The 12,052-nt window shown below is 44.6% G+C and overlaps 1 protein-coding gene across 1 annotated transcript in view; it reads left to right on the top strand.

The window, feature by feature from the left end:
- Positions 1 to 10,454, top strand: part of lrrc75a (leucine rich repeat containing 75A) — a gene marked incomplete at both ends in the record, with an annotated part of 23,117 nt that extends 12,663 nt beyond the window's left edge. Inside the window, 4 exon segments of the mRNA XM_080429337.1 lie at positions 2,524 to 2,797; positions 8,061 to 8,357; positions 10,097 to 10,293; positions 10,295 to 10,454. Coding sequence (XP_080285463.1) covers positions 2,524 to 2,797; positions 8,061 to 8,357; positions 10,097 to 10,293; positions 10,295 to 10,454 — 928 coding nt within the window.
- Between the last annotated feature and the right edge of the window lie 1,598 nt (positions 10,455 to 12,052).

Here is a 12,052-nt window from a genome sequence, read left to right as displayed (position 1 = left end):
GTCGTCAAATATGCGACTCGAGTCAGACTCGAGTCGAGTCACTATGACTCGAGTCCAATTGTCTGGTGTGTGTGCGTGTGCGTGTGCGTGTGCGTGTGCGTGTGCGTGTGCGTGTGCGTGTGTGTGTGTGTGTGTCAGCACTGAACTCCAATCAACTTGATTATCTGGCGAACCCGTTCTACAAATCACTGTGACTTCAATGTTGGCTTTGGCCACACACACACACACACACACACACACACACACACACACACACACACACACACACACACACACACACACACACACACACACACACACACCCACACACGTCTCTCTCTCTCTCTCTCTCTCTCTCTCTCTCTCTCTCTCTCTCTCTCTCTGTGTGTGTGTCAGTGTCTCTCTCTCTCTCTCTCTCTCTCTCTCTCTCTCTCTCTCTCTCTCTCTCTCTCTCTCTCTCTCTCTCTCTGTGTGTCAGTGTCTCTCTCTCAGTATAAATAAACATGTGTATAAATAGTGTGTGAATAAAGAACACAGAGACACAGAGAGTGAACTTGTAACTTGACTTCAGACCAGAATCCCACGACCCCCCCCCCCCCCCCCCCACCCCCCCCCCCTCTGTCAGCTAGAGGGGTCCGTGGTTCTGAAAGACCTTGAGGACCGCTTCAAGCCCCGCCCCCTCCCCCTCCCCCTCTCTGTAATCACATAATCATAATAATATGTTTTAACGATGAGTCGTTTTGTCAAAACATGAACAGGAAGCCCCTCCCCCTCACCAAACTAAACATTATGATAGACATGAGAAACCCTGTTGTGAGACAGACAGGCAGACACACAGACAGACAGACAGACAGACAGACAGACAGACAGACAGACAGACAGACAGTGTATATATAAATTGTATTGTATTGTTCTCTGGGGGTTTTGGACTCACATGCACACGTACGTGCACTGTCTGTAACGTATTGTTTTCATTTGTGTGCTGGAGCAAAACTGACTGGTGATGTCACTGTTTTTTATGTTCACCCACGCACGCGCACACGCATGCACGCACACACACACTCACACACACACACAGAGAGGTTTGTTTTATTATACATGTTACTTGTGAGAACATCTTAGGACGCTTATAGATCGGCTGTTTTTCGGTGCATGACTCTGGCTCTAAGTATAGATCCTGTTTAACTCTAATTCCAACCTCTAAAACTTGACCTCTAAATGTCTAATCCTATAACAATAACCCCAACATGAATGGTTTTTTTTTGTAAACATATCTCTAAAAAAGTCGTATTTAACATCAAAACAACCGTTTCTCTTTGTGAGGAACGTCTGTTTGTTCAATTCTTCTTACTTGTGGGGACATTATACCTCGGAAGTACAGTACTTCAAACACACACACACACACACACACACACACACACACACACACACACACACACACACACACACACACACACACACACACACACACACACACACACACACACACACACACACACACACATCTATTGAGAGTCAACTATGTGCTAAACTCACTGAAATTGCACGCTGTGTTCATGATGTGCTGTATTTTGTTCAAAACGGAGAACTCCTGCAGACTTTGGACGCCCCGTCTGGTGTAATGACTATAGACTATAGAGATGACTATAGAGATACTGTGTCTGGTGTAATGACTATAGACTATAGAGATGACTATAGAGATACTGTGTCTGGTGTAATGACTATAGACTATAGAGATGACTATAGAGATACTGTGTCTGGTGTAATGACTATAGACTATAGAGATGACTATAGAGATACTGTGTCTGGTGTAATGACTATAGACTATAGAGATGACTATAGAGATACTGTGTCTGGTGTAATGACTATAGACTATAGAGATGACTATAGAGATACTGTGTCTGGTGTAATGACTATAGACTATAGAGATGACTATAGAGATACTGTGTCTGGTGTAATGACTATAGACTATAGAGATGACTATAGAGATGACTGTAGAGATACTGTGTAACCGATTTGCGTGACGTTTGGACAAAATCTGTAGGAGTATTTTCAAAACATCTTTTTTGCAAAAAGCGGCCTCCTGGTGGCGCTATAACAGGCCCATGTGAAAAGTGTGGGGCAGAGGTTCTGCTGTGGCGTCCAGGGAGTGTGTTTGCAGTTTGGCTGTGATCAGGCCAACGGTGCCGGAGATTAGCTGTTCACTAGCCTTCCTGCTTTCGTGTCTAGAGGGGCGGGGTTTAAAATCAGCGCGGAGAGAATGCGCCTGATCCCATTGGTTCACCGATCTGTCCGTCAGCCTCCGCCCCGTCAACACAACATTACGAGCGACGCCCACTGCACTCTGGTTGGTTGGGGGAAATGAAACACTTCCTATACCGGGTACACTGACACGCTGGTCCAGGCTTTTATTTTTTAGCAAAACTAAACAATAAAAGCCTGGAGATGGAGGCTAGCTGTTCACAGACGGACGGACGGACGGACAGGGTGAAAACACACTCTCTCTCCACGACAAACCAACGTCTTCTCTGTCTCCCTCTGCAGTCTGAAGGCGGTCCTCTCGGCCCCTCCCCCCGGCGGCTCATTGGACCTGTCCGGTATCCCGCTGAGCGTCAGGGACATGGAGCGCCTGTGCGGTTACCTGTGCCGCTACGCCTCCTCTCTGCTCAGCCTGGAGCTGGGCTTCACCGAGCTGACGGACGACGCCTTCCTGCTGCTGCTGCCCACCCTGTCCGCCCTGCCCTGTCTGGAGACCCTCACTCTGAACGGGAACCGACTGACCAGGACCATCCTTAAAGAGCTGACCGACTCACTAAAGGTACTTTATACTGACCAGGACCTTTAAGGGTACTTTATACTGACCAGGACCTTTAAAGGTACTTTATACTGACCAGGACCTTTAAAGGTACTTTATACTGACCATTAAAGGTACTTTATACTGACCAGGACCTTTAAAGGTACTTTATACTGACCAGGACCTTTAAAGGTACTTTATACTGACCATTAAAGGTACTTTATACTGACCAGGACCTTTAAAGGTACTTTATACTGACCAGGACCATTAAAGGTACTTTATACTGACCAGGACCATTAAAGGTACTTTATACTGACCAGGACCTTTAAAGGTACTTTATACTGACCAGGACCTTTAAAGGTACTTTATACTGACCAGGACCATTAAAGGTACTTTATACTGACCAGGACCATCCTTAAAGAGCTGACCGACTCTTTAACACATTGACCGCCAGAGGTTAATCTCATAATGTACTCACCAGTGCCAACGTTTTATTGTTGTTTTTTGTTTTTTTCACGTCGCCACAGATCTTGTTAAAATCCTTAAGATTGAGCTGTGCACTGTTTGTAAACATCGCGGAGATCTCACTGCTTCTACCAGTGAAGACCACGTGTCAAACGGAGCCGCCATGTTTGAGTTCTGACCGTTTAAGTTAACATGGGAAATGCGAGGATGAAAAACTACATGTTTACAGGGGCTTTTACAGGGGTTATTGTGTACGACTTAGAATGGAGGCAGACGGGAAACAAAAAACGTGATCGCACTTCCGGTCGAGATCGGGTGGTGTTACACTGAAAATGGTCCCCCTAGAAAATTAAAAAAAAAAAAAATATCGAAAAAAAGGAAAAAGCACCACAGCCCGTAGGCTACGGGATTGGCGCTTAACCGTTGGATTTAACGGCCCGTAGAACTACGGGCCCGGCGGTAAATGTGTTAAAGGTACTTTATACTGACCAGGACCTTTAAAGGTACTTTATACTGACCAGGACCATTAAAGGTACTTTATACTGACCAGGACCTTTAAAGGTACTTTATACTGACCAGGACCATTAAAGGTACTTTATACTGACCAGGACCATTAAAGGTACTTTATACTGACCAGGACCATTACAGGTACTTTATACTGACCAGGACCATCCTTAAAGAGCTGACCGACGCTTTAAAGGTACTTTATACTGACCAGGACCTTTAAAGGTACTTTATACTGACCAGGACCTTTAAAGGTACTTTATACTGACCAGGACCTTTAAAGGTACTTTATACTGACCAGGACCATTAAAGGTACTTTATACTGACCAGGACCTTTAAAGGTACTTTATACTGACCAGGACCATTAAAGGTACTTTATACTGACCAGGACCATTAAAGGTACTTTATACTGACCAGGACCATTAAAGGTACTTTATACTGACCAGGACCATTAAAGGTACTTTATACTGACCAGGACCTTTAAAGGTACTTTATACTGACCAGGACCATTAGAGGTACTTTATACTGACCATTAAAGGTACTTTATACTGACCAGGACCATTAGAGGTACTTTATACTGACCATTAAAGGTACTTTATACTGACCAGGACCATTAAAGGTACTTTATACTGACCAGGACCTTTAAAGGTACTTTATACTGACCATTAAAGGTACTTTATACTGACCAGGACTATTAAAGGTACTTTATACTGACCAGGACCTTTAAAGGTACTTTATACTGACCAGGACCATTAAAGGTACTTTATACTGACCAGGACCATTAAAGGTACTTTATACTGACCAGGACCATTAAAGGTACTTTATACTGACCAGGACCATTAACTCTATAAACGCCATTGACTCGAAAACGCGTCAATTGCTACTTAACCCACGCTGATTGCGCTATGCTGCTTAATATTCAATGTTATTTTCGAGTTCCACTTACTTCACCCACATCTGCATCCGGTTTCATGACCTGGGTTCCGTTTCCGGTTTTTGATTATTTTTCCCCGGTCATTTTCGTCCAGAATAGGTAAACAAACGTTTTTTCACACAGTATAACAAACGAACGGACATGTTCTCTTCTATAATCTATGGTCTGGGTGACGATCAGTCATCGCCGTCGTGTATCACATCGTAATTTTGGCCGATCGGACAATATGAGCCCACGTCACATCCATTTTGATGCATTTCACTGTCTAATCTCTCAAGAAGGGTGCCAGTGACCCAAGGAGCTGATCAAGCTGTCATGTGCTGCTCTCTAGTGGCGGATTTGTGCTGCGTCTTTAAAAAACAGTCTGATAAATTATTTTCATGAAAATTTTCTAATTATAAAAATAAAAAAACACGAAAATTGCTGGCAATGGGGGAGTACTTTATGAAAGAGTCAAAGAGTTAAAGGTACTTTATACTGACCAGGACCATTAAAGGTACTTTATACTGACCAGGACCTTTAAAGGTACTTTATACTGACCAGGACCATTAAAGGTACTTTATACTGACCAGGACCATTAAAGGTACTTTATACTGACCAGGACCATTAAAGGTACTTTATACTGACCAGGACCATCCTTAAAGGTTCCATGACATTCATTTTCACTTTTTTTTTTTTTTAATGTTTATTTGGGTTTTTTTATGACCTCAATTACACCCAAAAAAACGGAACTTTGAACATTCAGTGGATTTTCTGTGGTCTGGGGTTTTCTGAATAATTAGGCTGAAAAGTAATCTGTGATTGGCCCTTGGGCAGTGAAGTCACAGGCCATTAATCCCGCCCACTCTCCTCCTCGCCCCTCCCCTTCCCTATCCTTTCCTTTGGGGGGGGGGGGGGGGGGGGGCGGAGCAGAGGCGATGATTGACAGGCAAAATCCCCTCAATAGCGACACCCGCAGGCAAAGATTTATTTTTTCATTGCAGTTGAAAAGGCTTTAGAAATGTGAGAGAAAAACACCTGCCATGGATCACTGGAGTGGAATTTTTTGTAAAAACTTTTTATACACGTTTGAAGGACCATGACAAAGACTTTTAATGTGTGCTAAAACTGAACCTCATGAAACCTTTAACCCTGCATTAAAGGTATGTTACTGATACTGAGCCGTTACTGATTCTGAGCCCAAACATCCTGAAAGCTGACCGAAGCATTATGTGTATATACTGATACTGAGCCCAAACATCCTGAAAGCTGACCGAAGCATTATGTGTATATACTGATACTGAGCCCAAACATCCTGAAAGCTGACCGAAGCATTATATGTATATACTGATTCTGAGCCCAAACATCCTGAAATAACTTATCTGGAACATCCTGAAAGAACTGACCGATGCCCTGAAGGTATGTTACTGAGCCCAAACATCCTGAAAGACCTGAAGGTTGTTGTAGGATCCAGACCTCTTCCCCAGTGTCACATAAACATGGGAACAATGTGGATATCTTCTCCTGACCTCAATTATATGTATACAGCATATAATAATATGATATACTAGATATATGTAATATGTTGTACACTGGCTCCCCGTAGCGGCTCGCATCCAGTTGAAAACCCTGGTGCTAGCCTATAGGGCAGTGAAAGGAACAGCTCCTTCTTACCTCCGGGCTATGGTCGATGCTTACACCCCTGACCAACCACTTCGGTCTGCCGCCTCGGGGCGACTGATCACCTCGTCTCTCAGTGGTCCTTCTGGCCGATCTACACGGTCACGGCTTTTTTTCTGTTCTGGCCCCACAGTGGTGGAATGAACTCCCCACTGATGTCAGGACAGCAGAGACACTGATGTCAGGACAGCAGAGACACTGATGTCAGGACAGCAGAGACACTGATGTCAGGACAGCAGAGTCACTGATGTCAGGACAGCAGAGTCACTGATGTCAGGACAGCAGAGACACTGATGTCAGGACAGCAGAGTCACTGATGTCAGGACAGCAGAGTCACTGATGTCAGGACAGCAGAGACACTGATGTCAGGACAGCAGAGACACTGATGTCAGGACAGCAGAGACACTGATGTCAGGACAGCAGAGACACTGATGTCAGGACAGCAGAGTCACTGATGTCAGGACAGCAGAGACACTGATGTCAGGACAGCAGAGTCACTGATGTCAGGACAGCAGAGTCACTGATGTCAGGACAGCAGAGTCACTGATGTCAGGACAGCAGAGTCACTGATGTCAGGACAGCAGAGTCACTGATGTCAGGACAGCAGAGACACTGATGTCAGGACAGCAGAGACACTGATGTCAGGACAGCAGAGTCACTGCCCATCTTTCACCGCAGACTGAAAACCCACCTCTTACCCTTCCTCTTCGCCTTACTTGTTGTCAATTAGTTGTACGAGCTCTTGTTTTATTGGATCTTGTTTAGTCGATACACGTATTGGTTTCAGCTCTTGCTCATTTGATTTTGTCTCATCTGTTTAAGACAGTAGGTAGCTGATACATTGCACTTTTACCTTAGCGCTAGGTATACTCTTAAGGTCCTTTCACACGGCAAGCGGCCAACGCGCCTATGTAATTCATTTTCAATGAGAGGCGGGCGATTATTTGGGAAGCGCGGAGAAGTTGAGGGGCGGTGAGGCGAGCGGGCACGGTCCCGTGAAACCTTCGCGAGGGACCGTGCCCGAGCGAGAGCTGGATTGTGGTGAGTTTTTGCTTTCCCCGGCCGCACCGCGTAGGAGGAAAAAAACAACAATGATCGCGTCGCGATCACCGCTGATCCGAGCGGTAACGCCCGCGTGAACCGTTTGCCGCGTGTTACGACCTTTAGTTGCTTGTTTTAGAAGAGAATGCACTTCAGACTTCTGGTGATTAGTTTCGTTCCCTACCTATGTTGATGCACTTATTATAAGTCTCTTTGGATAAAAGCTAAATGACTGTAATGTAATGTTTTAGGACCCAGGGCTGTTCCCCAGTGTGACATGGATAGATCTAGAGAACAGTATATATAATAATAACATGAATATAATGTGTTCTAGGACCCAGGGCTGTTCCCCAGCATCTAGAGAACAGTATATATATTAATAACATTAATATAATGTGTTCTAGGACCCAGGGCTCTTCCCCAGCGTCTAGAGAACAGTATATATATTAATAACATTGATATAATGTGTTCTAGGACCCAGGGCTGTTCCCCAGCATCTAGAGAACAGTATATATATTAATAACATTAATATAATGTGTTCTAGGACCCAGGGCTCTTCCCCAGCGTCTAGAGAACAGTATATATATTAATAACATTAATATAATGTGTTCTAGGACCCAGGGCTCTTCCCCAGCATCTAGAGAACAGTATATATATTAATAACATTAATATAATGTGTTCTAGGACCCAGGGCTGTTCCCCAGCGTGACGTGGATAGATCTAGGGAACAACGTGGACATCTTCTCGTTGCCTCAGCCCTTCCTGGTCTCCTTAAGGAAGCGTTGTCCCAAACAGGGCAACCTGCCCACCATCCTGGAGTTTGGAGAGAGCCAGGCCTCTGACCCCCCCGGAGCCCCGCCCCCACGCCCCCGCAGGGGGGAGGGGGAGGGGCGGGGCCAGGACGACACGGAGGAGGAGGAGACGGACGTGGAGGACAGCAACCTGACCGTCAGCATGGGGGAGCTACGCTCTGAGGAGGAGGTGGTGATTTATTCATTCTTTCTTTCTTTCTTTCTTTCTTTCTTTCCTTCCTTCCTTCCTTACTTCCTTCCTTCCTTCCTTCCTTCCTTCCTTCCTTTCTTTCTTATTGATGGATTGATTGACTGGTCTCTATATAGATATAGATATCGTTGTTGTCGGGCAGAAACCTCTTAACTCCATGTTCTAACTTTTTGTGTTTTTGTCATAAATTATCGCTCTACTTGATCTCACGAAAGCATCAAAAGTATCAGATCTACAAGCTCCAGACGTGTTGCTTTGCACCGTGCTTTGAGCTTGTAGATCTGCTACTTTTGAATCCTGAAAATCACGTGATCGGGGAGAAAAGAACATTCACTTCCATGTTAATGGATTTAGAAAAATAGCTTTTTCTCTGCTTTCTGTTGCTTTTTGGCGAAAACAACCTGCATTCAACAATAATCCATAACTATGGAACGGTATTCAATTCATAAACTCATTCTATGAGACTCAGATACGTCTTTTAAAGCAATGGGTGGATGGATCATACTGGAGATAAATGTTCTATGAAGGTTTAGTGAAAACACTCGGAAATCACTGGCAGTGGCTTTAAGCAAACAATGTTTTATTTCTGTCAGTCATAGACTGTATAAAAGAGATGGACAAAGTGACGCCCCAGACTCTACAGGCCGTAAATGAAGCCTATTTTTCAACTATTTCAAATCTGCCATCTTTAATATATACAAAAAAGCAACCAGAAATCAATCGCTAAACGGATGCTATTGGTTGGGTAGCTTGTCAATCAAGAGCGGGGGCGGGGAATGAATGCTATTGGTTGGGTAGCTTGTCAATCAAATCATCCCGCCCCTCCTACAGCATAACCCACTTTATCGTCAATTTTAACATAAATGGGACCTTAATTTACCTAAACTCATATCATGATGATTGAAAGAAGACTTTAGACTAGAGACTGGAAGCATTTAGTATTTATGACAATGTTTATTAAGGTAAGAAAATCAAGTCTAAAGTTCGTCAAAAACCCATCCGATTGCACTGAGAGAAATGCTTTCTGACACCAGCAGCCACCTACAGGCCATTCATATGAACTGTCACTTGAACTGACTTCCTGTAAGGACTCAATTTCAGACCAGGAAGCTGCACCCTGGAGTCAAATGCATGTTACAGTTTATTTTATGTACATTGTTCAGGAGGCTGCACCCTGGAGTCAAATGCATTTGACAGTTTATTTGATGTACATTGTTCAGGATGCTGCACCCTGGAGTCAAATGCATTTGACAGTTTATTTGATGTACATTGTTCAGGAGGCTGCACCCTGGAGTCAAATGCATGTTACAGTTTATTTTATGTACATTGTTCAGGAGGCTGCACCCTGGAGTCAAATGCATGTTACAGTTTATTTCATGTACATTGTTCAGGAGGCTGCACCCTGGAGTCAAATGCATTTTACAGTTTATTTTATGTACATTGTTCAGGAGGCTGCACCCTGGAGTCAAATGCATGTTACAGTTTATTTTATGTACATTGTTCAGGAGGCTGCACCCTGGAGTCAAATGCATGTTACAGTTTATTTCATGTACATTGTTCAGGAGGCTGCACCCTGGAGTCAAATGCATTTTACAGTTTATTTTATGTACATTGTTCAGGAGGCTGCACCCTGGAGTCAAATGCATTTTACAGTTTATTTCATGTACATTGTTCAGGAGGCTGCACCCTTTACAGTTTATTTTATGTCCATCTTGTAGGTGGAGATGGACGGAGAGATGGAGATCGAGGAGATGATGGAGGAACTCCTGGACTTCGACAGGGAGGTGCAGGGAGGCGTGGGGGAGGAGCTAGAGGACAGCATGTGGACCTCCATGGAGGAGGGGGGAGGAGCCAGGAGGAGGAGGAGGCGTGAGAAGGAGGAGCAGGACGAGGAGGTGAGGAGGAGAGGAGGAGGGGGGGGAGGAGGAGGAGGAGGACTCCTCCCACCTGTCCTGCTGCTCCAGCCAATCGCCGCGCTCCCTCACGGGAGCCGTAGAACCAATGAGGGTGGAGGAGGAGGAGGAGGAGGCGGCGGAGGGGGTCAGCGATCCAATGATGACGGAGCAGCTGACCTGACCACCGGATGAGCTGATTGGACGACGGTTTTCCTTCTGAGCTCCTATTGGCTCTCCTCTGACTGGAGCATGGCTCTCCTTCTGAGCTTCTATTGGCTCTCCTCAGAACTCCTCTTTTTAGGGTTCCGTCTAAAAGGAGACAAGAGGTGTCTGTCTGTCTGTCTGTCTGTCTGTCTGTCTGTCTGTCTGTCTGTCTGTCTGTCTGTCTGTCTGTCTGTCTGTCTGTCTGTCTGTCTGCACAGAGCCTGTCTGTCTGTCTGTCTGTCTGTCTGTCTGTCTGTCTGTCTGTCTGTCTGTCTGTCTGTCTGTCTGTCTGTCTGCCTGTCTGTCTGTCTGTCTGTCTGCACAGAGTCTGTCTGTCTGTCAGTCTGTCTGTCTGTCTGTCTGTCTGTCTGTCTGTCTGTCTGTCTGTCTGTCTGTCTGTCTGTCTGTCTGTCTGTCTGTCTGTCTGTCTGTCTGTCTGTCTGTCTGTCTGTCTGCACAGAGCCTGTCTGTCTGCACAGAGCCTGTCTGTCTGTCTGTCTGTCTGTCTGTCTGTCTGTCTGTCTGCACAGAGCCTGTCTGTCTGCACAGAGCTCCGGAACGCTCCACAGCTCTCAGAGAACCAATGAAACGACTTTCATTGAAACCAAACGAACCAATGAAATGTCTTTGTCCATAACGGAGGCGGAACCTAGACTGATCGTAATCCTTCTGAATATGAAGTTATGGAAATAACCACCTCATGAATAATTAATAGACCTCATGAATAAATAATTGACCTCTATGCAGCAGCAGCGGCCATATTGTAAAGAAACTGGTCCTCTTCCTTACTTTCCTTCACAAGGTGTTACCAATGACACCAATGAAGGCTCTGTTCCATTCTGGTTGTTACAATGATACTAATGAAGGCTCTGTTCCATTCTGGTTGTTACAATGATACTAATGAAGGCTCTGTTCCATTCTGGTTGTTACAATGATACTAAAGAAGGCTCTGTTCCATTCTGGTTGTTACAATGATACTAATGAAGGCTCTGTTCCATTCTGGTTGTTACAATGATACTAATGAAGGCTCTGTTCCATTCTGGTTGTTACAATGATACTAATGAAGGCTCTGTTCCATTCAGGTTGTTACAATGATACTAATGAAGGCTCTGTTCCATTCTGGTTGTTACAATGATACTAATGAAGGCTCTGTTCCATTCTGGTTGTTACAATGATACTAATGAAGGCTCTGTTCCATTCTGGTCAAACATAGCCTGGGATCAATACCATGTTTCGGGTTTCTGATCCGCTCACAAGGCGGAACCACGGGTGCCTGTGCATCACCCCAAAATAATTCCCCATGATCAAGGGCATTACCTGCCAAAAACGTTTATAAACGTTTTTGAGAATTTAGCTATTGCAAAAAAAAGTTTTACAAAAAAAAAAATCTAAAATTATTCTTTATTTTTTGGGTTTTTCCGTTTTTCCGTTTTTCTGTTCGTCACAAAGAACCAGGAGATAACATTTTCCAAAACGTTGTTGCTCCATTCACTTCAATGTTAGAAACTAAACGGACAAAAAAATAACATTTTTTCTAAGTACTAGCTTAGAAAAGTCTGGCAGTCTGTGAGGGTA

Source organism: Gymnoscopelus braueri, assembly GCF_963280865.1.
Source record: "Gymnoscopelus braueri genome assembly, chromosome: 5".
Lineage (NCBI taxonomy): Eukaryota > Metazoa > Chordata > Actinopteri > Myctophiformes > Myctophidae > Gymnoscopelus > Gymnoscopelus braueri.
Note: the sequence above shows the minus strand (reverse complement) of the source record. Positions and strands in the feature narration are given on the sequence as shown.